Genomic DNA, 27,500 nt, shown 5'->3' with positions numbered 1-27,500 from the left:
ATGTACCATTTCTACAAATTTGCTAAATTGAGTTTTGAAACTTAAAAACTTGAAACTATCTCCAATTTTTCCTTTGTCATAAACTTGTTTTAAAATCACCTAGATAATGTCATTTCTACAAATTTACGATATTGAGTTTTGATACTTAGAAACTTGAAACTGGTTTTCAATTTTTTTTTATTTTTTTTATATGGATTTGCTGTAAAATCACCTTATCAAACTACAGGCCTCAAATATTGATTTTGTTTAGTTATGACACAGGACTGGACTCATTTGATGACGGACTATAAATTTCCTAATCCACCAAAACCACGAATCACTTCTTTACTTTAAAATAATAAGCATTTAACATTACTCACCTTGATAGACACAAATTATTATAGTTCTGACATCAGAATTATAGCTATATCCACCAGCCACTAGCACCGCTAGATAGAAATGTATCTACGAATAGATAAAGATAAAGCATAGTTAGATGTATCTTATAACTAATCGTATGAATTTGAATAATTAAAGTGGTGTTTAGCGTAGTCTTTAAGGTGTCCAATGTCTCGGCTGTGGGATGAATGCCATAATTGAGGTGAAGGATTTCTTGTAAGTATGTCTTTCTTTTCTATAATTCTCAAATTATTCCTGTTTCATCACCCATCCAGCTCTTATCACTTCTACAATAAAGATAATAATGTTTTGGGCTGTGGGAATTAAGAAAAAATTGGTAATGATTCTTAATTTTCTGCTTTTTACATCATTTGAATGAAGCAAATTTTATTAATAGCAATAGCTTAAGTCCGAAAAATTGTAGCAAGTATTGTATGAAGATAAGTAAGTATCCTTGTTGTTGTTGTTGTTGTTGTTGATGTAGCACTGGGCAGTCCTGCTTTTCATAGCACCATTATAAAAACTATGCACGTTGCATCCACTACACTTCGAAACTCTCAAAAGATACTTGCATGAGGAATTACGATACGAGAGGCATCTTGTTCCAACATTCAGCTAAACTGGTCAAGGATTTCTTCAGATGGATTCCTCTAACTTCCATGCATGTCCTTGTGATGTTTCTTCATGCTTTAATTTGCCTTCACCTTTACACACAACCGATGCACAGCCCTCGCACAGTTGAAGAATTAGTAATTCTGATATTGAGTCCGTTTTGTGCGTTCTTCCATATATTTGAACCTAACTGCAAACATATCTGTTAAAATCTTGTCCAAAACAAACAAATCTAATTCCTTTTATATTTGTATCGAATAGGATTAGTAGCTGATCCTAAGGGACCTATTGGATCAGCTTATGCCTTCAACAAGCCAAAGAGACAGGCCATTGAGATCTCCAACGCATCCTTCATCCTACAGTTTGCTTCTGCCCGTTTCGTCAACAACTTCTTTGCTGGGTTAGTTGAAATACGAAACGAGTTTATACTTTGTATAGTTAGGGATCAAAATATCTGTTTTCTTTAGCGACGTTTTCTTTAAACTTATTACTCAATCAAATGGGTAACTTCGAAATAGCTGAGTCTTTCATTCACATACATTTTCTGTATATATATATATATATATATATATATATATATATATATATATATATATATATATATATATATATATATATATATATATATATACTGTATATATGTATATATACACACAAACACACACACACACACACACACACACATATATATATATATATATATATATATATATATATATATATATATATATATATATATATATATATATATATAAGACCATTCATATTTCTAATTTGATATGATCTCTCATAATATAAAAAAGGGTAATACTTTTAGGCAATCTACTCTTATTGAAGTACTAATGATATTTAATTCCCTTAAAAAACTTTAATTCCACAAGTCTTCATTGAGCATTTTGGTTATCTGCTGACTTGATGATTTTTATTTTTATTTTAGACAGATGCTGTAATATACAATTTCGATTCAAAGTGAACTAAATTTATGCCTCATAATTAAATATGGTTAAATAAGAGGCTAAAGGTTTTAGGTATGAATTCGAAGAAATTTTCAAACAAAAGAACAGTTTACATACATCCACAAATAGCCTAACATTAAAGGTATAGGCGAGTCACTAATAGCATCTTTTTCTATTACTTAATATCATCTTTTTCAGCTCATTACATTATGAAGGTATAATTTTTTTTCAGGGTATTTAAAATTGCAATGTTTTCATAACCATTTATCTAGAGAAAGGATGATATTTTTTGTAATCTAAGGCACTGTACATAATTAAGTTTTTCATGTGTGTATATTGTAAATAACACTGTATATATAGTCATCAAATATATCTGCATCTAAGTTATTAATAACCAAAGTATGTTTTGAATTAACAGAACGAAAAAGAATTTGAGAGTCATGTTGGGATGTGGTTTGGAAATAACCCGTTTCAGTTTCTTGTGTTGGGGTGACTGCATTTTGGGGTATCACTAAGAGTTGATGTTAGTTTCACATCCTACCCTAATTCAACTTGACCTCTCCTAATATAAATTAACCAAACTCAAACAAATCTAACCAGCCATACATAAGAAGGCCCTCTCTGAGTGAGAGGTACCTTAACGTGGTGAAAGGGTTTGTGGATCGCCATGATCAGCAAACGTATACTAGTCAGGGCTACCTATACTAGGCTGTTTGCTATGAGCGATCAGACAAAAATCTCTTACCGTCACCAATCCGCACCAGCCAGCGAGGTGATGAAAACTAGCCAAACAACAGATGTAAATTGACATGTCTGAGGCATTTGTCCTGCAGTGGACTAGAAAATGCTGCATTTGTTGTTTGTTGTTGTTATTGTTGTACATAGAAAGGACCTTTAACCAGACCCCAACCTCCTAGTAGTGGGTATCTACTCACAGACTCCTTCTGTCTATAGTCACTGAAAAGATTCAGGGTAAAATAAGCCCCACCCCATGCTGACGTCATAGTCAATCATGTCTCCCACGTTAGCAGCGGTCACAGTATATCCCCTTACAAATTTCAAACTATATTATCTTAAAATTACTTGAGCAGATGTGTTGTGCACGTCTACCACGTTAGAAAAGCTCACAATGTATCCCCTTACAAGTTTCAAACTATGCTAACTTATAAACACTTTAAGAGACGTGTTATGACCTCTGTTTATGCGGGAGACATGATTGGCTCTGACGTCATCGGTGGGAGGGGCTTATTTTGCCTGGAAGCTCTGCAGCGACTATAGTCATCTAAACTCCCTCCTTACCTGACCTCCTCCAATTGGGATACACCAAAGTGCAGTCAACCCTTTCATTTGTTAACATAGAATGACATTTGAGGAGTTTCTTCTTGATAACATGCTTTTGATAAAGGATCATATACAGTGAAATCGCAATTCGTGTCCTGGATATGTCTCGTATGTAAAGTTAAAACAAAAGAAAAGAAGGCTATTCTGATAATACATTTTATCAGTAATATATAGCAATACTTGCTGGAATAAGATACATATTAATACAGGAAATTTTTCGTAGTTATTTTACATCATATAAATATTCACTTCAATTCAATTCTCCGTCTGATATATTACGTAAATAGTTTAATAACTCATAAATTATCTTGTTTCTTTTCCTGAGAGTTACACTGTAATGATAATTAAATAGAGCACATGAAGTCATTACCTTAAATAATAAATGCCTAACCCTGACCTTATTAAAGAATATTAGCTGATTATTTTTTTATATTTTTTTAGCCATAAAAAGTAAAACACATAGTAAGTTACAAATCTACTGTTTATCATTAAGCATTATTTACACATACATACGCACTTTCTTTAACAAAGCAATGTTTCTCGAAAACTCCTCAAAAAATATTTATACATTAATCCTAATAATAGTCGTCCAGTTTGTTTCCTATCATGAATGAAATGATTTCATTCACATCTCTCTTTTGCTAGGCCTGTAAAGAGGCCGTGCAAAATATGTATATATACCCCTGTGTTGTTCTTCATCGGCACATGTGTGTCATGTCATCGCTCTTGTTATTACGTATGTATGAACAAAGCGACGCATGTACACATCATGTGCGTGTGCCCAAATACCATCAGCGATTGGCGATCCCCTCCAGATCTTGTAACGTACACGTAGAATCTTCTTACTTTGTATCTAAATGAATAATTGCATTGTTTTGCCTGAGGGAAACTAAAAGTGTTGATGTGGTTACAAACTGTTAGAATCTTTTTTTCATTTTGTGATAGTGATTATTATCATTATTATTATCAAAAGCCAAGCTACAACCCCAGTTGGAAAAGCAATATGCTATAAGTCCAAGGGCTCCAACAGGGAAAAATAGCCCAGTGAGGAAACAATATAAGGAAATAGATAAGCTATAAGAGAAGTCATAAATGATCAATAAAATAATTAAAGATTAGCATATGATTTAAGTGAGTAAGGAGTCCTTTCGTGATTAACCTTCCTTCTCGCTTCTTTTAATTGACTGATTAATTGATTTGAGGTTATCTGGCACCCTAACATCTAAAGATTGCTTCTTTTGAGCTTCCCCTAAAACTCAAGGAAGAGATAATTCAAGAAGTTTATGAAAATCTCTTATGATTGTCGTATTTCATTGCTATTTCATATGCTAGTGCTATTAAATTAACGAATATTTCTAAAAAAAAATTCTAATAATTGTCGTATTTCATTGCTATTTCATAAGACACTGCTATTAAATCAGCGAAAATTTATAGAAAAAATTCTAATTATAGTAGTATTTCATTGCTATTTCATAAGACACTGCTATTAAATCAGCGAATATTTCAAGAAAAATTCTAATAATTGTCGTATTGCATTGCTATTTCATAAGACAGTGGTATTAAATAAGCGACTATTTCAAAAAAAAAAAAAAAAAAAAAAAAAAAAAAAACTAATAGTTGTATTTCGTTGCTATTTCATATATCAGTTGTATAAAACTAGCGAATGTTTCTAAAATAAGATTCTAACAGCCAAGTACCACAGCGCTTCTAAATGTTAAAAAATATATAGTAAAGTTTAAAAAAGAACTAACATATTTTGCTAACTAAATCGCCAACCAACCAAAAGAGTATGCTTTGAGTATTGTGTATACCCATTAAGTAAATTCTTCGAAGCAGGTACATCAAATTTTGTTAGGGTTGGTATCATATTCTTCTAAGTGAGGCCATAGGTTGATTGGAACTGTAATAAATCAACAATCGGGAAAAAATCTAAGGCCAAAAAATTCAGGCGTGAATTTTTTTTTTCTTTCTTTTTTTTACAAAGGGATTTACACCAATCTGAAATTATATGATAAGCATAGATGGATCACTTTAGTAATATGACAGTAATCCCTAACAAAATGATGTACCTGTTTGATGCGTTTAAAAATGGTTCTAACACCAGTTCCTAACAACCAGCTCGAATTTTACTAATCATAAAAACTAAACGTTATCGCTTAGCCGAACAAGCTTAGTAGCCTGGATGCTTTGATTTTGATTGACAAGACCAAAAGATTGATAAAGACTGAAGGTGAGCTATTCTATAAACTAGAATAGCCTGACATGGTTGAAAAGACGTTGAAACTGCCACGTGAACTCTAGAAATTTGTAATCTAAATGAAATAGCAACAGAATCTGCATTACAGACCAGAGCAGACAAGACAGCAGCTGTCAACACCAAGGCTTAAGAATCTAATGGGGCTTACTAAGCTTAATAAAGATTGAAGGCGAGCTATTCTATAAACTAGAATAGCCTGACATGGTTTAAAAGACGTTGAAACTTCCACATGAAATCTATAAACTGGTAAACTAGATGTAATAACAACAGAATCTGCGTCACAGGCCAGAGCAGACAAGACAGCAGCTGCCAACACCAATACAGAGACTAAAAGCGAGCTATTCTATAAACTAGAATAGCCTGACATGGTTTAAAAGACGTTGAAACTACCACATGAAATCTATAAACTGGTAAACTAGATGTAATAACAACAGAATCTGCGTCAGAAGCCAGAGCAGACAAGACCGTACCTGCCAATGCAGAAACTGACTGGGCCCACTGAGCTATCCAGACACCTGAACTGAATTCATAGCAATCTAATTGAATATGTTAATGGTGCACTCATAATATCTAGCCTTATGTTGCACAGTAATGTGCTTAAGCTGTATGTTTAAACTGCTATGAGAAATATGATCTTAGGTAATAAATAAAAAAACAGGAATGCGGAATGGACTGCGCATGCGCCAGTTAAGAATTATGAGTTTTTTCATTTTCTTTACAGCCTTTTTTTCCAGCTTGCTGATATTTGTTTCCATGGAGTTTTTTTATGTCTTCTTCTTTCATCTTTCTTGTTCAGTGACCAACCGAGAGAGAAACTAATATATGTGTTTTTATTATATATGTCTTTATATTTATTTCTACACTGGGTAGATGTCCAGTGGCTCACTAGTTTCTCTCTCACGTAGTGTTATGACAGTAACTTTTTCTAGTACCTTTGCCTGATGTCTCTTCAGATTTCATTATTAGAGTGTAATTCACAGTAAAAGTGAACTAAATGCCTTAAATAAACAATATTTTTTCCATTATCATATCTTTAAATAATTTGTTAACTTTAGTACAGACTTTAAAACGTTAGATCTTGCGAACAAACATCTTTGTTCGTCCCTTCCTTCCTTTCCTGTCTGTCTGAATGCTGTCGTTTGTCTGTCTACCTGTCTCTGTCTGTCTATCTTGTCTGCCGCTACCTGTCTGCACGAATGAGAAAGCCCTTGATATCAGAAACAGCCACTGTTTAAACCCACACGACTAAACTAACTCGGGATCGCCTGTTATCGCTGCCTCCATAGGGAGCCCGGTGTGAGAAAAAGCCGTAATACCGACAGGCAGCTGAAGGACATCGAGTCGGGATCGCCCAACAACGTGGTCGATCTCATGGACGTCCTGCCGAACATCGACGTCAGCGACATTATGGATATCCCGAACGTGTTCGAGTGCGACGACCAGACGCTTCCTTGCGACCACACTTCCAGGTTCAGGACGGCGACCGGGTGGTGTAATAATCTGAACTTCCCGTCCTACGGGAAATCCTTCAGGGCCAATACTCGGCTTCTGAGGCCGGCTTATGAAGATGGTAAGAGTGACTGTTATTTTTTTTATGTGGGTGATTTTGAACGTATAGTAGTATAGATGATTTGTTCTTAGATTTTTTTTAATTTATCTATCTATCAATCTATCTATGCATTCATATATTTGTGTATATGCATAAATATTTATATATAATTATAAATATATATAGGTGTATGTATATAAATATATATATATATATATATATATATATATATATATATATATATATGTTTATATATACACATATATTCATATATATATATATATATATATATATATATATATATTTATATATATATATATATATATATGTTTATATATACAAATATATTCATATATATATATATATATATATATATATATATATATATATATATATATGTACATACATATATACATATATATAAATATATATATATACATATATATATATATATATATATATATATTCATATATATATATATATATATATATATATATATATATATTTAAAAAGTATTATATGTAACACCTCACCAAATATCCCTTTATGGTGTTTGATGAAATATTATATTAGTTTATTCTAAAAAATGTCATGCAAGTCTGATCATTTAAACACCAGCTTTGTCAAAGTAAATGAATGTATGTATTTAATAAAATCAATTCAATAGGTGTACTGTAACCTGATAAAATTCGAGGCATAACTGTAAAAGAAGTTAGGAAATGAAGTGTTAGGTGAATCATTATTATTATTATCAAAATTATTAAAATTAAAGTTTCTATCAAAATTATTAGGATTATAATTTTTGTTGAAATTATTATCATAATATTTATTATAATTATTAAAGTTGTATTCTTTATTAGAATGATTAAAATTGTCATTTTTATGAAAATGATTAAAATTGCCATTTTTATTTAAATTAGTAAAATTATCACTTTTACTGAAATTATGGAAATTGAAATTGTTATTGAAATTATTAAAATTATCCTTTTTATTAAAAATATGAAAATTATCAAAATTATACTTTTTAGTAAAATTATCAAAATTATCATTTTCAAAATTATTGAAATTACTAGTATTATTAAAGTTATTAAAATTGTAATTATAATTTTCATTAAAATTGTTATTAGAGATAATAGATATGACTTTCCTTTCCAGGTCTCTCAATTGAAAATATTAATTATTAAGATTATTAAAATTATTAAAAACTATTAAATTATTAAAATTATCAAAATCATCTTTTTTATTAAAATGATTAAAGTAATTAAAATAATTACTTTTACTAAAATAATATTTTTCATGAAAATCATCAATATTATTAAATCTATCATTTTTATCAACATGACTAAAATGATCCATTTTATCAAAATGATTAAAATTTAAATTATAATCATAACCATTAAAATCATTACTAGAGAAAATGAAAACGACTTTACTTTCCAGGTCTCTCAAAGCCCCGAACGACATCAGTCACTGGACGACCCCTTCCATCACCTCGTCTCATTTCAACCAATATCCACAATGACGTTTCTGCCCCCCATGTCAGATACACACTGATGGTCATGCAGTGGGGTCAGTTTATTGACCATGACATCATTTTCACTCCTGTCAATAAAGGTGAGTCTCCTTAGCCAAATGACGCACTTTTCGTTCTTATGAACCTTTTACAAGTTCTCTTGCTTAAGGGTATACTCGGGCACACTATTCTATCTTATTTCTCTTCCTCTTTTTTTTTTTAAAGTTTTTGTAGTTTGTGTATGAAATATTTATCATAATGTTGTTACTGTTCTTAAAATATTTTATATTAATTGTTAATTACTTTTCTTGTAGTTCTTTATTTCCTTTCCTCTGTGGGCTATTTTCCCTGTTGGAGCCCTCGGGCTTATAGCATTCTGCTATTCCAACTAAGGTTGTAGCTTAGCAAATAATAATAATAATAATAATAATAATAATAATAAATGCAGTAGTTTCTAGTCGACCGCAGGACAAAGACCTCAGATATGTCAATTCATTTCTAGGGTTTGGCCAGTTTGTATTACCACGTTAGCCAATAAGTTTTGGTGATGGTGGAAGATATTAGTTTGATTGCTCACAGCAAATCAACCTAGTATGGGTGGCCCTGATTAGTACACTTTGCTGATCATTGTAATACATAAATTCTTTCCCCACATTAAGGTATCCTCACTCAGAAAGGATACATAAGGATGTTATTAAGTAAAATAGTGTAAAGAATTCTGCGATTTCTAAGGAGGGTATAAAGAAACGTAAAGTAAATTCTTATACATAAATCTGGTTGTTTCTATTAAGAGCAAAACATATATATGGTTTTATTCCATTAAGAAAAAACATAAATCTGGTTATTCTAAAAAAAAGCATAAAGAAAAAGCTTATATTTGGTTGATTCCATTGAAAAAAACATAAACCTGGTTGTATCCATTTAAAAAATTTCGAATATGCAAAGTTAAGATTCTACCTAAACTTTCCAAACTTATTTGGACATCAACCAAACTAAGAATATTATAAAAGGAACTCAAATAAATTTCTTTAAATAAAACTGATTATTATTATTATTATTATTATTATTATTATTATTACTTGCTAAGCTATAACCCTAGTTAGAAAAGCAGGATGCTCTAAGCCCATGGGCCCCAACAGGGAAAATAGCTCAGTGAAAAAAGGAAACATGGAAAAATTAAACATTTTAAGAACAGCAACAACATCCAAATAAATTTTTCCTTAAATGTTCCCTTTAAGGGAGAACATAAATCTGGTTATTCCCATTAAAAGAAGTCCAATCTCAAAGTTAAAATGCAACCCAAACTTATTTGGATATCAACCTAAATTGGAACTAGACTACACCAAAGAAACTGCAGAGGCACGATAGCTTAGACCTATAAAAACCACTCACCCTTATCCTTTCATCTTTCCAGGATTCCAGGACTCCATTCTGGACTGCAAAGCCTGCGATTCCCCTCAGACGGTGCACCCGGAATGCTTCCCCATTGAGATTCCCAGGAATGACCCATTCTTCCCGCCCGTGAACATATCCTCCGGCCAACCCTTCTGTATCCCATTGACTCGGTCTATGCCAGGTCAACTGACTCTTGGTAAGGTCAAATGAACATTGGATGTTTTGGGGGGATTTTTTGGTCTTACGCTAATATAGACTTTTACTTGCATATCGTCTAACTAATATCATGATGCAATTCTTAATAGGTCTATGAGGTTCAATATACTTTTTTAAAATTCTTAATAGGTCTATGTCTCAATATGATTCACTATTTTTTTTTCTTTGTGGTCTTACACTAATAAAGACTTTTATTTGCATATTATCTAACTAATAGTATGATGTAATTCTTAATGGGTCTTTGAGATTCAATATATTTTTTCTAAATTCTTGATGGGTCTATGTCCCAATGCACTATTTTTTTCTTCTTATTTTTTGGTCTTACACAGATAAAGACTTTTTTTTTGCATGTTGTCTAGCTAATAATATGATGCAATTCTTAATAGGTCTTTGAGCATCATTATTTTTATCATAATTATACATCCAAAACGCTATGAATGAGTTAGATTTACACAGTTATTATATTATTTTTTCTCGTGAATAGGGAAATAAGAATTTAAATATTTCATTCTTATCTGGCAAATAAAAGAGTTTGGCCAGAAAACCACAGTCGGCTGTGAACCAAAGTCTTGTGTCCCGACCTGTCACAGTTTTCTTTTCTTTTGGAGTTTTTGAACACTTTTTTTTTTTTTTGAGTAGGTTATTATAAGCCAAGGAACCAAAATTACATTCAGATATAAATATCCAATCTATATCAAAATAGGAAATGATTTATTTGTAGAATAAAGAGAATAAGTAAATAATTATCTATAAATTAGTGTACGCAACCCGTCAAAATAACGGTGAAATAATCCGATTGTACTTCTAGGGGTACACTCCTCTCACCAGGGTATGACTAATCCCATTCCCCCTACCCGAGGGACGGGGAGAGTCCAAGAAGTCCTACGTTTGGCAATGTCGCTCAGGGTGACAGGAAAAAATATAGCCAGACACATACTCTTTCAAAAATGCCCAAATGTCAAAAAATGACCAAATGTCATAAATGTAAAAATGTCAAAAAATGTCCAAATGTCAAAAAATGTCCAAATGTCAAAAATGTCCAAATGTCAAAAAATGCCCAAATGTCAAAAAATGTCCAAATGTCAAAAATGTCCAAATGTCGAAAAATGTCTTAATATCGAAAAATGTCCAAATGACAAAAAAAAACAAAAAATGTAAAAGATGTCTAAATGTCAAAATTATCTTTTCTATTGAAATGTACTTTTCCAGGATACCGAGAACAATTGAACCAGGTGACAGCTTTCATTGATGCCTCTCACACATACGGTTCTGATAAATGCGAGCAGAGACACCTGAGATTATTCAAGGTGAGTTATTTTGTATTTCCGTACGATGGTGAATTCATTATCGATTTGCCATTACATCACTGACAGTACGCTAATGTTTTTACTTTGAATTATTACTATTACTATAATAAAATTATTACTATTGTTATTATTAAATTGGTTCTTACTTCAAATTGTTTCTGTTATCATTAAATTGGTTCTTACTTCAAATTGTTTCTGTTATCATTAAATTGGTTCTTACTTCAAATTGTTTCTGTTATCATTAAATTGGTTCTTACTTCAAATTGTTTCTGTTATCATTGAATTAGTTCCTTCGTTAATATAGTGTTTAAGGAAGAGAGAAATACACTTGATTATACATATGCATATATATATATTTACATGTATTATAAAAATGTAAAATTAATGTTATATATGTAGATCGAGATAGAAGTTTATATGTAAAGACAGAAATAGCAATTAATGCTTGAAAGGTAATGTTTTACTGATTTTTTTTGTTAGTTTAATTTTGAAATATTATTTATATATACAGTATACACATACACACATACACACACACACACACACACATATATATATATATATATATACATATATGTATATATATACATATATATATATATATATATATATATATATATATGTATATATATATATATATATATATATATATATATATATATATATATACACTATATATATATATATATATATTATATATATATATATATATATATATATATATATATATATATACACGTGTGTGTGTGTGTGTTTAGGTGTGCAAATAAATATATACAGTATACACATACACACATACACACACACACACACACACACATATATATATATATATATATATATATATATATATATACATATATGTATATATATACATATATATATATATATATGTATATATATATATATATATATATATATATATATATATATACACTATATATATATATATATATATATATATATATATATATATATATATATATATATATTATATATATATATATATATATATATATATATATATATACACGTGTGTGTGTGTGTTTAGGTGTGCAAATAAATTATTCTTTAAGTTATAAAGTTTTGACTTTGCTCTTCTATTGATTAACCCTACTAATGAATCTATACATTTTTCTTACTCACCACAGACCGTTCTCTTAGAATATATATTCAATGTTAGTCGATAATTTAAACAACTGCTTTTTCCATTGAAATTCGAGAAACTGATTCTATAAAGATAATTTCCAATTTGAGAAACTTTTATCTCTCTCTACAGGACGGAATCCTCAAAGCCACAGCAAATCCTCTTCGAGGGAAGCCCTTGTTACCAACAGAAGGCGAGAATCACGAATGCCAGGCACCTTCTGGAAGGTGCTTCACTGGAGGTAGGTCTCATTTCATTGAGTGGAACTTCGAAAGTTCAAACATGCAGCGAATGTTTTTATGTTGGCTAAGCTGACATAGGTCTCTTTTTTATAGTTTAGATATGAAGGATCTGTTTTAACGTTGTTACTGTTCTTAAGATGTTTTTATTATGTTTCTTCATTACTTGTAGTTTACTCATTTCCTTATTTACTTTCCTCACCGGGCTATTTTCTCCTGTTGGAGCCCTTGGGCTTGTAGCATCCTACTTTTCCAACTAGGGTTGGAACTTAGAATATAATTAAGCGCCTATTTTATATTTCCTATTTTCCAACAGGAGATACAAGAGCATCTGAACAGCCAGGTCTTGCAGCTCTGCACACACTTCTCATGAGAGAACACAACCGAGTTGCCCTTCTGCTCAAGGAGATGAACACCCACTGGACGGATGAACAGCTGTTCCAGAACGCACGACGCATTGTAACAGCCATCAATCAGCACGTGACGTATAACGAGTGGCTACCCAGAGTCCTCGGATGGAATGCTATCAACCTGTATGAACTCAATCTCCTACCGGAGGGTTACTACCAAGGTGAGTGTTCCAAGAGTAAGAGAGGCGTTAGGTGATAACAGTTATTGAGTTTCTATGCAAGGACTTGCGTGCAAGAACGTCACAATAATTCAAACATGATAAAACATGACCGCGCTTTGGATTGTGCTAAGAGCCGTTAAGTGATAACAGTCAGGAAGTTTATATACAAGGATCTGCGAGCAAGAACGTTACAAAACTTCAAACATAATAAAACATGAGCTAGCATTCTTATACAGGTTAGAGTATTAACAGTGCAGGGAAGGGCGAGTAATAAGAAAAAAAGATAGTTACAGTGCACGAGCGTGTACGAAACACATGCGTAACAATCATTGAGTTTATATAGAAGGACTTGCGAACAAGAACAACACAAAACTTTCAAACATCATAAAACATGAGCTAGCATGCTTATACAGGTTAGTCTATTAACAGGACAAGAAAGAGCAAGTGATAATATAAAAAAAAAGAAACCGTTACAGTGTACGAGTGTGTATGAAACACGTGCGAGCAAGAACGTCACAAAAATTCAAACATCATAAAACATGAGCTAGCATGCTAATACGGGTTAGTCTATTAACAGTGTAGGGAAGAGCAACTGATAAGATAAGAAAGCAAAACCATTTGCTCTTGGATAGAGCGAATTAGTTTAAACGTTTGAGAGTTTTTATGATCTTGTATAACTTCTTGAATCCGTTTACCATGATACTGTTCACTACATCCACTAATAGGCTCATGATTTAGCTGTTATTTTAGGCAAAGATCTAATTAAGGCAAGGTCTTTTCTATATTCAGCCAGGAGAGAATAAGTACTCCTGAAAAGACAAAGTAATTATATGCGTTCTGCTAACAAGCAGCCCAGAGATGACCTGAATCATCTGAATGTAACCTCGCCTGAGATGTGTAGGATGTGATGTTGTATTTCCCTATCTTCCTAACATCACCAATAGATTCTAATCTAATTTTATCAGACATGGGATGACCTTTTAATAAAATCTGTATAAAATGTGTCATGATTTATCAAGATATCAGATGTCTGAAGTATTTAGGATATTTGTTTCCATGATGTAGTAAGATAAACGTTTCATAACGATGGTTTCAAGCTATTAAGGCTTGTATAAGGACTGAAGATATAAAGTCGTTTAAAAAGAAAATTTTTTTTTCTCAAAGTGCTATAATATCATAGATTTTATAATTCATATATGTTGTGCCATATGATTCTTCAAATATTTCTATCTAAATTATATGCATGAAAAATAAATAGGATCTTCAAGACAGTATTAGGAAACCATGAAAAATTCATATATGCTATACCAAATGATTCTTTAAATATTTTCATTTACATTATATGCATGAAAAATAAATGGGATCCTCAAGACAGTATTAGGAAACCATGAAAAATTCATATATGTTATACCAAATGATTCTTTAAATATTTTTATTTACAGCCTCAATGACCTTAGATGTCAGGATACCAGAAAACCTCAAATCAATCAATCAATCAATATTTCTATTTAAAGTATATGCATGAAAAATAAATAGGATCCTCATTCATTAGGAAACCACAAAATTTGTTATACCAAATTATTTTTTAAATACTTCTATTTAAATTATATGCATGAAAAATAAATAGGATCCTCAAGACAGTATTGGGAAACCATGAAAAATTCGTATATGCTATACCAAATGATTTTTAAAATATTTCTATTCAAATTATATGCATGAAAAATAAATAGGATTCTGAAGAGACTATCAGGAAACCATGAAATTTGTGTTATAAGTTTTTCTATTATTTCAGGTTATGACCCCTACTGCAATCCAACGGTCCTGAATGAAGTAGGAATTGCTTTCCGTTTTGGCCACTCCCTTCTGAAGCCTTCTCTGGAGAGGATGGACGGCATCTTTGCCAAGAGAAACCCTCCCGTCAAACTGAGCGACCATTTCTTCAACCCCGATTTACTCTACCAGCCTGGAATGATCGACGAGATAATCCGCGGTCTTACTACAGTCTCCATGGAAACCCTGGATCAGTTCCTCACAGACGAAGTGACCAACCATCTCTTCGAAGACAAGGCCAAGCCATTCTCCGGCCTTGACCTGGCTTCGCTCAATATTCAGAGAGCCCGTGACCACGGTCTTCAGCCTTACAACGAATACAGAGAGCTTTGCAATCTCACAAGGGCTCGGGACTTCGACGACCTACGACGTGAGATCGCCGAGCCGGTTATAGAGAGACTGAAACGCACGTACGCCCACATTGATGACATTGATCTCTTCACTGGAGGCTTAGCCGAAACGCCCCTCCACGGAGGTCTCGTTGGACCAACATTCGGCTGTATTCTCGGAATTCAATTCAGAAACCTGCGAAAATGCGATCGCTTCTGGTATGAGAATGCTGATCCCCTCATTCGCTTCACCGACCCACAGCTGACTGAACTTCGCAAAGTCACGCTTTCCAAACTGCTCTGCGACAATTGTGATTCCATTGGATCAGCCCAGAGGTCGGCCTTCGATTTGCCGGATCCTTTCTTGTAAGTTTTTTTTTTTTTTTGTATGTTTCTGGTCTACAGATTTCTTGCGTATAAACACTCAGGCACACTATTCTGTCTTATTTCTCTTCTTCTATTTTATATTTTTATAGTTCATATATAAAAGACTTATTATAATGTCGTTACTGTTCTTTAAATATTTTATTACAATTGTTCATTACATCTCTTGTAGTTTATTCATTTACTTATTTCCTTTCCTCACTGGGCCATTTTTCCCTGTTGGAGTCTTTGAGCTTGTAGCATCCTGCTTTTCAAGCTAGGGTTGTAGCTTAGCTAATAATAATAATAATAATAATAATAATAATAATAATAATAATAATAATAATAATAATAACAATAATAATAATAATAATAATAATAATAATAATAATAATAATAATAATCAAGTAGCTTTCTTATAATCACACACGTCTATATTCCTTCACTGGTTAACATACATATTTTTGCTATAGGATGTAGTTATGAAATTAGAAACCCATCTACTTGAAAAAAAAATATAAGTACCTTTATAAAGTGCTGGGAAATCTAAAAAACTTTGCCGAGGGTGTTATGATCATTTATAAGAATGAACAATGAAATACATACGTAATGTAAGTATCAAAAAACTTATACAATTAGTAAGAACTCGTGATAGTTAAACTACAAATTCCAATTATTATCATAATCCTGATATTCACGAAACTTGTTAGAGAAATGTTTATGTTCATGAAACGGGTTAGAGAAGAAATATTTTTTCTCATTACCCTCGCCAGAGAAAAGATTACATATCCACGAAAAGGATTAGAAAAAAGGCTTTATTGTTCATTACCCTCACCAGAGAAAAGTTCATATGTTCATGAAAATGGGAAGGGTTGAATAGTTTTTTTTTTTCCACTACCCTTCCCAGAAAAAAAAAGTTGATATGTTCACAAAAATGATAGGACTGGCAATTTTGTTCATTACCCTCACCAGAAAAAAAGTTGATATATTTACAAAAAGGATGAGATTTTTTTTTTTTTTGTTCACTGCCCTCTCCAGAGAAAAGTTATGTTCGCAAAAAGGATAAGATTATTATTATTATTATTATTATTATTATTATTATTATTATTATCATTATTATTATTATTATTATTATTATTTGTTCACTACCCTCACTAGAGAAAAGTTTTAAAAGTTTATATGTCCACGAAGAGAATAAGAAAAAAGATTTTTGTTCACTACTCTCACCAAAGAAAAGTTTATATTCTAGTTATACATTTCCAGAAACCCAAGAGTAAACTGCCGAGATCTTCCGGGCGTGAACCTGGAACTCTGGAAGGAGCGAGTATCCTGTAGCGTTGGACGAACCAACATCAACATTGGTGCTGCTGAGAGAATCTCGCCATGTGTAATGTGCACATGTACTAAAGAGGGTGTAAGTACTACTTTGCAAGCTCTTATTAGCCTTGAATTTTTATTATCTATCACTAACCATAAATGGAATCCTTCAATTAAAGAAATGTTTTTCAATTTTCTTTAGAAAATTTATTTATGTTTTTTTTTAAGGACAAAGTATCATTCAATAAACTAATATCACTCGTTTTAAAACAAAGTATGCAAAAGATAAGCTCCTCAAATTGGTTTTGTTTATTTATTTTCAACAAATCAATCTAAAAAATAAACAAAAGGATAAGTAAAATACCTAATTTTTCAACAGCCTGTGTGCCAGAGCTTGAAGGTGGACAACTGCTTCCATCTGGCGCAATCGTACAGCCCTGAGGCCATCCTGAACGACCACGTATGCAAGGTGCAATGCGCATTCGCTTTCCGCGCATTCCCGCAAGTGCCAGCGCCTGACTCCAACCAATTAGGTTTCGCCAACAGATAAACTAATCAAAGAAAAGATCTTGGAGGAAGAATGCACAGCCATCATAAATAAAAGAAGCATTCGTTCTCCATTAGATCACTATTTTTTTGAAGTAGTCTCTACTGATGTATTGTACCAGTGGGTTGATGCTTTCAAATTATATTATATGTATATGTATGGAATGAGAGAAAAGTTTTAAAGATTTTGTTAAAACAGCGTCGTAACTGATGGAGAAATATATGTAAAATATGAAATTCCAAAAATACATAGACTAATTATTTGCTATGAATAAAATTAATTAGGAAGTACCATAGAATTAGGTGCCATAAAATTCCGCTTTGGACCTTGTCCACCTGTGAAGAAAAATAGTACTGAAAATACTTATATATATCCACATGAATTATTGCAACAGTCTCCAATCGCTTTGCTCAACTGGTTGAATATATTAATCTTTAAGAAATTGGTCTCAAACGTTCTGCCTATATGATTAAGGTAATGAATAATCAGACTAAATGGTGTGAAATATTTCTTAGATAATTGAAAGATTTTCAACAAGATTGGCCAGTTTCATCTACTGTATTTTTCAAAGATGATGTTAAAAATTGCATCAAATTTTCAAACACAAACCAAGAAGCTACAAATTAAGTAATTGAATAACCAGACTAAATAGTTTGAAATGTTTCTTAGATAACTGAAATGATTTTAATGATCTTGGTCACTTCCATCTATTTTCTTCTTCAAAGAAAATTTTAAGTATTACATCAAATTTTCAAACGTAAACCAAGGAGTTGCAAATTAGGTAAATAAAAACGATCGTTGTGTTGCACTGTTACTCTCTATCAGTTACCACGCTGGATTTTTAATTATCATTTTGATATTATTATTGATTTTTATATTATTTTCTTTCTCTGTGGGATGTGCCTAAATAACTAGAGGAGTCAGTCTTCTACTATTTATAATTATTATGTATTATTCTTCCGTTTTTTCCTCTTACATTCCATTCGTCTTTTGTTTGTAAAAAAATGGAATAGAAATAACTATTTGGTTGGAATCCGTCTCTCTTTTTCTTAAAAAGATGATTCAGTATTGTAGATATTAATCCAAAGTCATCAGAACACTAACACGTAAAATTTCACTATCCATTGTCTTGGAAGAGTGACAGTGACGAGGGACCAATAGATAGTCTAGTTCATCCTAATTATTTCCTAGTTATTTAGTTTGCGAACTCAAAGCTGTTGGTCTTCTCTCGCAATGGTGTCTCGTCTATGCAACAAAGGGGAAATTTCTGTTTGGCCCTTTCGCTGCTGTTGGTGATTCAGTCAAAATTTGAAAGAAGTAAACTCTCTTTTACATTCACCTAAACTATAGAAAGTTAACATTCAATAGAAAGGTCTTGGTGTGAACTTTCCAACAGTGTTTCAGTCAAAATTTGTAAAAAAGGAAACTTTCTTTTACAATCACCCAAACTATAGAAAGTTGGGTTTCAAAAAAAAAGGTCTTAATGTGAGCTTTTCAATAAATACCAACAAGTGAAGGTTTGTGTGGTCTCGAAATAATATGTTACATCAAAAGTTTCCTTGAAATCACCATTAACAGTGAAAGAGTTAAAAACATGTATTTTTCTCTTTTTTTTAAGATTTAGGAATGAATATAACATTGTTACTTGCCAGTCTCCTTCGTACTCTATTTTAGTTGACTGCATATTATCTCTTTGTAAATATATGGTAGGTAAGCAAACTCTTGGAAATGTTAGGGTTGATTTACACTATCGGTCCATTCTCGCTCCAGTCCCGGTCCGGTTAAATATTGTTCCATGATTTTAAATGGAAGCATTCGCACTGGCGCTCCGGTCCGCACACGCTCCGGTCCGCTTTCGCTCCGGTCCGCTCTCGCTCCAGTCTCGCTCCGGTCATGATAACAAAAATCCAATATTTACAATAACAAGGTAATGTTCACCGCGTAAATACATTTCCGATTTCCTAGTATCATTGAGCAATATTCATATACAATTATGCTTTTTCCTTCTATTTATAATTTTGCCAAGACACTCATTGGACCGAGAGTGTGAACACCTCAGTACCTTGAACGAACCGAGAGCGAACCGATAGCGATCCGAGAGCTAACCGATTGCGAACGGTGAGCGAACCTACACCGAACCAAGAGCGAACCAAGACTAGGGTGTGACCGGACCGATAGTGTGAATCAACCCTTAGAGGTAATAAATATTCTTACATCGAGATTCTTTGTAAGGTTTTAGTAAACGGCCTCCCCCCCCCCCCCCCATGTAATGCCATAAATTCCATACGTTCTTCGTGGAAGTCTGTCCGAACTTATTAAGTCTTCTTTATCTATTTGCGAGTTCTTTTGAATGATTGTTTGTTTGTTAGCTGTGGATCCATATGGTTTCTGGTAGCTTCGATAGAGGTTCCGGAGCTATTGAGAACAACAATGTCCTTATTTTGGAATACACCTTGAGAATACCAACTAAGAGTCTTCCGTCTTCTTTCGTTTTATCTCATCCGCTGTATTCTTGTCTATGTGTGTCCTAATTTATTCTATCTACATTATCGCAACCTCGTATAGGAAGAAAATCTTAATCAGAATTCTAGATTCAACCTGGACATCAATAGAGATATCTTTTTATAAGAACTTTTGCAAAATAAAACTTTAAAAGCAATGTGTAATGATAAAATATCTTCAGCAATTGAAATTTATGTTAATTTTGATTACGATAAGAATTCTTGATTCAAAATGGACATAAAAAGAAATATTTCTAGATTAGAACTTTTGCAAAACAAAACTTAGAAAAACAAAACAATGTGTAATGATATGTTTTCAGTAATTGAAATTTATATTTATTGTATGTAACATAATTGCAATATCTAGAATCCTGGTTAGAATACAAATTGAAACTGTCTTCCAGGCTACCAGAAACCATATTGAATTGTTTGAAATCAATGTAAACACATTTTCATGTCTTTTTGCCCATGATGTGCACTTGAATTTTTGCCTGTCCTTCTTCTTTTCATTTTTCTGCCTATGTTTACTTTTGTCAGTTTTCGCATCTAACACACGCAACACTTGAAATGGAAATATTAAAGTGCTTTTAGATTTAAAATTACATTTCTAGAAAATAATTGTTGGTTTCAAACAGAACGCAAGTCGTAATCATAACTTTGCTCAAGCTGTATGTTTGCATATATATATATATATATATATATATATATATATATATATATATATATATATATATATATATATATATATATATATATATATATATATATATATACACTTATATATGCACATATATATACTTATATCAACTATTCCCTTTCTGGATAAGTACATAAACTTTCGATAGTCTTGGGTGTAAATTACAGTCCCAGACGATTTTTCATTTTAACTGAGGTAATATTGCTTTGTATTCTGATTTGATTGTCATGTAATTTCAGAATTATTATTATTATTATTATTATTATTATTATTATTATTATTATTATTATTATTATTATTATTATTATTATTATTATTGTCATCGTTATTATGCTATAAATAACATCAATGATAATATTGTTCTTAATCAAAATGAGGATCCTTTGATATATCAGTGCTTTAGATTTCAACTTTATCTTTCATAAAAATACCAGAAATATAATAGATAAACCAACAACTGCTCTTCTCGGTGGTGAATTACTATATCTATAAAACAGCAAACAACTAATAAAGGGATTTTTATATACGAAAAATCTACTTTTGGGTGAGAGAGAAATGTCGTCCTGATGGAAGTTCCTCTAGGCAGCTTTCTACTTGGGATCTTTCTTGCGAGTGTACCAGAGAATTTTACCTGTAGAGGTATCAAGGGGTTACTACCCCCGGAGCGAATATCCCAAAAGATATCAAGATACCCTGTATGTAACAGGGACATCACAGATACCAAGATATCGTGTATGTAACAGGGAGATCACAGGTACCAAGATATCGTGTATGTAACAGGGACATCACAGATACCAAGATATCGTGTATGTAACAGGGACATCACAGATACCAAGATATCGTGTATGTAACAGGGACATCACAAATATCAAGATATCGTGTATGTAACAGGGACATCACAAATATCAAGATATCGTGTATGTAACAGGGACATCACAAATATCAAGATATCGAGTATATAACAGGGACATCACTATAAAAAAGCCTCTAAGAGCAGATTAGGAAAAGCACTTGTAAAATATTGAACGTGTTGTGTTATTGCTTACTTAGTTACATTGTTACAGAATAGATCAATTGTCTTTATATCATTTCTACGGTTATTACATCAAAGATTTTTTTACATCGTTGTCAGGGTAAGCCAACGTCTCCTTCATTTCCCTATCCTTCTCGCTTTATCTTCCTGTATAGTCACTGTTTCTCAAATGTGATATGTATTATTTTTATTTTTAATAAAATACAATGTATAAAATAATGTCTTTTTATTACCCCTACCATTGTGCAGTAGATACTGAGAGAGTAAGCTAAGTACTTCACCTTTTAATAGAAATGGCGGGCATTTATTTCTTATGCACTATCATCATCTCCTCCTATGTCTATTGACGCAAAGGGCCTCGGTTAGATTTCGCCAGTCTACTCTCTCTTGAGCTTTTAATTCTATACTTATTCATTTATCATCTTCAACTTCACGTTTCATAGTCCTCAGCCATGTAGGCCTGGGTCTTCCAACTCTTCTAGTGCCTTGTGGAGCCCAGTTAAACGTTTGGTAAACTAATCACTCTTGGGGAGTGCAAAGGGCATGCCCAAACCCTCTTCATTTAATTCTACCCCTCACCATGATCTCATTCACAAATGGCACTCGAGTAATCTCTCTTATAGTTTCATTTCTAATCCTATCCTGCCATTTAACTCCCAATATCCTTCTGAGGGTTTTGTTCTCAAATATACTAAATCTGTTGGAGATTGTTTCATTGTCATACCATGACTCATGTCCATACATTATATATCACAGTAATTTCAATTGATTTATAATGGGATACATGAATTGCCTGAAATATTTATACTTTGAAAACTGTTATTAACAAATTTAAGTCACTGCTTAGAATCACCTTAGTTTCAGTACTTAGTCGTCTTTCTCTCTTTAAATATAAATATATGTTTAGAAAACTGTTATAAAAAATTTTAACTCACTGCTTAGAATCACCTTAGTTTCAGTACTTGAATGTGTTTCTCTTCTTTAAACATAAATATATGTTTAGAAAATTGTTATTAATAATTTTAACTTACTACTTAGAATCACCTTAGTTTCAGTACTTGAATGTGTTTCTCTTCTTTAAACATAAATATATGTTTAGAAAATTGTTATTAATAATTTTAACTTACTACTTAGAATCACCTTAGTTTCAGTACTTGATTGTGTTTCTCTTCTTTAAATACAAATATATGTTTAGAAAACTGTTATTAACAAATTTAGCTCACTGCTTAGTATCGACTTAGTTCAAGTACTTGATTGTGTTTCTCGTCTTTAAAGATAAATATATGTTTATCTGTATGGTTGATCTCACGACTCCACTAACTTATATTATCACCCTTGAAGTGGGCCAACTCTGCACTTGATACATGGGACTTTTTTCTTGCATCCCTATTCTTGCTGTGTCCCAACACTCTCATATGGCAACAGGCAAACTCTGTCATAAGGGGATAAGTAATAACTACTATAAATGAGAAATGGTTTGGAAAATTAAATCACAATCTTGCGATGTGATGACTATCGCCAAATCTTAATTTCTAATTAAAACTTTCAATTTAGTATTCTCTCCTTCGAAGGACTGAGTTAGCATTATCCTTCAAGGGGACGAAATAGATAATCACTACTATAAAGGATTAATGTTTTTGAAGTTGGAACATTAAATCACAAGCTTATAATGTTATGATAATATAGTCAAGTTTTAATTTCTAAATAAGATTTTCACAATACGTCTTCTCTCCTTCGAAGGACAGAGTGTAGTTATCCTTCAAGCAGACAGACAGTCTTTTGATACGAGGATACCTAACCCTGTATGCAACCATCAATACTGTCTAACTCACTGTTGAAGCCATCAGAGGTATGATAGGTATTTTCAAATGTCCATTAACCAGTCCCCGTTCTAGAGTATAACATGGGAGATCTACTAAATAAAACATTTTGAATAACACTCAAAGTTTTGAAGAGTTTTGGATCGGAACATTCTCCAAGGTTATATCTCTTCAGAATTTTCTTCATTTTCCTTGTCAGTGATCATGGTTTTGCTGCATAATGTAGTACAGAAGCTATGCATACACGTCTCCTTAATATTTCATTCAGTAGTTTTTGTAGGTGAATGAGTTTTTATAAAGTATGTAAAAAAATAATATCTAACGCAGTGATAAGCATACTCCTCTAAAATATGTCTGGTAGTTTCAATTACTTTTTTCCATTGCTTCACTACTCTGATACTATGACCACTTTTTTGTAATTTGTAGTTTTTGAAGTTAAATGTGTTTTTTATGAAATATGTAAAAAAATATCTTTTGTAGTTATAACAAAATTCCTCCAAAATATGTCAGGTAGTTTCAATTAATATTTTTTTTTCATAGCTTTATTACTTTGGCAATATTATTACTTTGTAGTAATCTAAAGTTTTTGGAGTTCTGTGTTTTTATGAAAGCATATATCAACTAAAAAGAATTATCTTACGTAGTTATGAGAAAAGTCCTCAAAAATATGTAAGGTAGTTTCAATCAATATTTCTTCATAGCTTCATTACTTTGATACTGTTATTATTTTGAGACATAATATATATATGTGTGTATATATATACATATATATATATATATATATATATATATATATATATGTGTGTGTGTGTGTGTGTGTGTGTGTGTGTGTATTTATATACATATATACTAATTACATAGCTTTTTATTGAATGGACAATAAATTAGTTTCATGCAATATTATTGCGAAATATATTATTATTTTACTCAAAGTTCTCCAAATTCTAATAGCAATTAATTCAGAAGTAATTGGCAAGAATAGTGAAGAATAGTGCTCGGATATTATTGAGAGGAATAAAAATGATAAAAAGAAGAAGAAAAGAGTGCGCTAATTAAGGTAAAGACTTCGCTTTCTTGATCGTTAATTAAATTTCTTCAATAACAGGGTGAACAGGGAAGTCATAACAGACAGCATATGTTTTGTTCTTAATACGACCTTCTCTTCTAAAGCACTTTCGTCTAAAAACATTTTCGGCTAAAGGCACTTTAGTCTAAAACACACTTTGGTCTAAAAGCACCTAGTCTAAAGGAACTTTTGTGTTAATAGCCGTTCTTTTAGGTTAGGTTAGGTTAGGTTAAGTTAGGTTAGGTTAGGATTATTAACCAAAAGTATGTTTAACCGAACAAGTCGTTATCCGCAAATCCTTTATGCGCAATTAATCATTAGGTAAAAGAACGGCTATTAACACAAGAGTTACTTTAGACCAAAGTTCTTTTAGATCAAAGTTCCTTTAGACCAAAGGACCTTTAGACCAAAGTGATTTTAGACGAAAGTACTTTAGACGGAAGTGCTTTAGACGAAAAGTCCTAGACCCCTTTTGTTCTTATATATGTGAATTTTTTTATGCAATATCTTACACAGAATATAGGATATTCTTGTAATTAAACTCTACATAAGCATAGTATATCATCAATGCCAAATTTGTTTCTTATTAATAATTCAGTCTTTAATCAACCTCTACTTGGGATTGGAATTCTTACAAGCCAAGCTACAACCCTAATTGGGAAAGCAAAATGCTTCAAACCCATGGGATCTAACAAGGTATGCAGTGTCGTGTGGAATGGAAATGAATAAAAAGGAATAAACTATATATGCGATATAAACATATGAAATATATGAAAATCATCAACAACGTTAAACAGATAAGTTATACATAAAATATGATATGATACTTACGTCAACTTGCTTGACGGTACACTTGGGCATACTATTCTATCGATTTTTTTTCTCTTGTTCTGTTGAAGTTTTTATAGTTTATATAGGAAATATTTATTTTAATGTTGCTACTGTCCTCAAAATATTATATTTTTCCGTTTCATTTTCTCACTGGGCTAGTTTCCCTGTTGGGGCCCCTGAGCTTATAGCATCCTGCTTTTCCAACTAGGGTTGTAGCCTAGCAATTAATAACAATAACAATAACAATATGCATTTGCAACAAGTACTCGTAAATTGGTAACCGCTTGTAGAGCATAGAGAAACATAATATTGCATTATCATTTGTAATTCTTCGCACCAAATTGTTCATTTGAATTTATATGTCTGTGCACAAGTCATTACATTTAAGTATTTATATGATATAGTACGCTCATGTTCAAGTTTTCATACCAATCTCTTCTTTTAAAGTTATGTATCTATGGGAATATATATTTAAACAAAAGTAATTTTATGTATAATGTCGGTGGTTGTGCATTGATATTTATACCAAAGTATTAAGTTAATCGATTATACTCACGTATTATTTTAAATAATAAGGACGAATTTGCATTTGTGTACATCCGTGTCTTTACATCTTCACACAAAAGTAATCGAATATATATATATATATATATATAGATAGATATATATATATATATATATATATCTATATATATATATATATATAGATATATATATATATATATATCTATCTATCTATATATATATATATATAAATATATATATATATATATATATATATGCGTGTAATTACGCAATCGATTTACATAATTCATATGTACTTTTGTAACTCGTATATGCGTATGTAGACAAACCTATAGTCGCTTACACTAAAGTAGAGGATATTCTAATAACACGTAAGAAAAGGAAATGAACATTGGCAAGACATATAATAAAAAAGACACATAACATATGGACATTAAAAATAACAGAATGGCTGCCTAGTGATTACACAAGAAGCAGGGGAAGGAAGACAAGACGATGGATCGACGAACTAAGAAAATTTGCGGGTATCAACTATCATAGAAAGATCATAAGCAGACGCGAGTGAAGGACATGTCTGAGGCCTTTGTCCTTCCGTGGATTGGTTACAGTTGATGATGATGATGATGATTATGATGATGATAATCGGTCACAGTTAAGAATCATCTCATCGCCCTTTTATCCTCAGTTACGGCATAGGGCAGAAGGACATCCACGAAGGACGGGGCGACTGTAGGCAGCTGTTTGAGTAAGAAGGGCGAGAATTCCTCCAATTCTGGTCGTGGGAAACGAATCCTGTTCATGAGAGTCCTTCGTCCTAGGATAGCTTCCTGGCTACCGACTTCAGAGCTCACGCTGACCCACGAAGGCTTCAGGTAACTGTTTCAAAACAAGTGGCGGTGAGTGTGGTCTTGGTTAGGTTAGTTTTGCTGAGAGAGAGAGAGAGAGAGAGAGAGAGAGAGAGAGAGAGTTTTCTTTTAAAGGCAGTTAGCAAGAACTTTTACTTTGAGAGAGAGAGAGAGAGAGAGAGAGAGAGAGAGAGAGTTTTCTTTTAAAGGCAGTTAGCAAGAACTTTTACTTTGAGAGAGAGAGAGAGAGAGAGAGAGAGAGAGAGAGAGAGTTTTCTTTTAAAGGTAATTAGCAAGAACTTTTACTTTGAGAG

The 27,500-nt window shown here is 32.0% G+C and overlaps 1 protein-coding gene and 1 pseudogene across 1 annotated transcript in view; one reads left to right on the top strand and one right to left on the bottom strand.

The window, feature by feature from the left end:
- Positions 1 to 21,066, top strand: part of LOC137657594 (uncharacterized) — a 230,812-nt gene extending 209,746 nt beyond the window's left edge. Inside the window, 10 exon segments of the mRNA XM_068391945.1 lie at positions 1,252 to 1,390; positions 6,831 to 7,114; positions 8,535 to 8,708; positions 10,022 to 10,198; positions 11,428 to 11,525; positions 12,805 to 12,913; positions 13,228 to 13,482; positions 15,275 to 16,007; positions 17,268 to 17,418; positions 17,701 to 21,066. Coding sequence (XP_068248046.1) covers positions 1,252 to 1,390; positions 6,831 to 7,114; positions 8,535 to 8,708; positions 10,022 to 10,198; positions 11,428 to 11,525; positions 12,805 to 12,913; positions 13,228 to 13,482; positions 15,275 to 16,007; positions 17,268 to 17,418; positions 17,701 to 17,871 — 2,291 coding nt within the window. The 3' untranslated portion in view covers positions 17,872 to 21,066.
- A 5,754-nt stretch (positions 21,067 to 26,820) lies between these two features.
- Positions 26,821 to 27,500, bottom strand: part of LOC137658035 (protein O-linked-mannose beta-1,2-N-acetylglucosaminyltransferase 1-like) — a 24,177-nt pseudogene continuing 23,497 nt past the window's right edge.

Source organism: Palaemon carinicauda, chromosome 18 (assembly GCF_036898095.1).
Source record: "Palaemon carinicauda isolate YSFRI2023 chromosome 18, ASM3689809v2, whole genome shotgun sequence".
Taxonomy (NCBI): Eukaryota; Metazoa; Arthropoda; class Malacostraca; order Decapoda; family Palaemonidae; genus Palaemon; species Palaemon carinicauda.
This window is presented reverse-complemented; position numbering and strand designations above follow the sequence as displayed.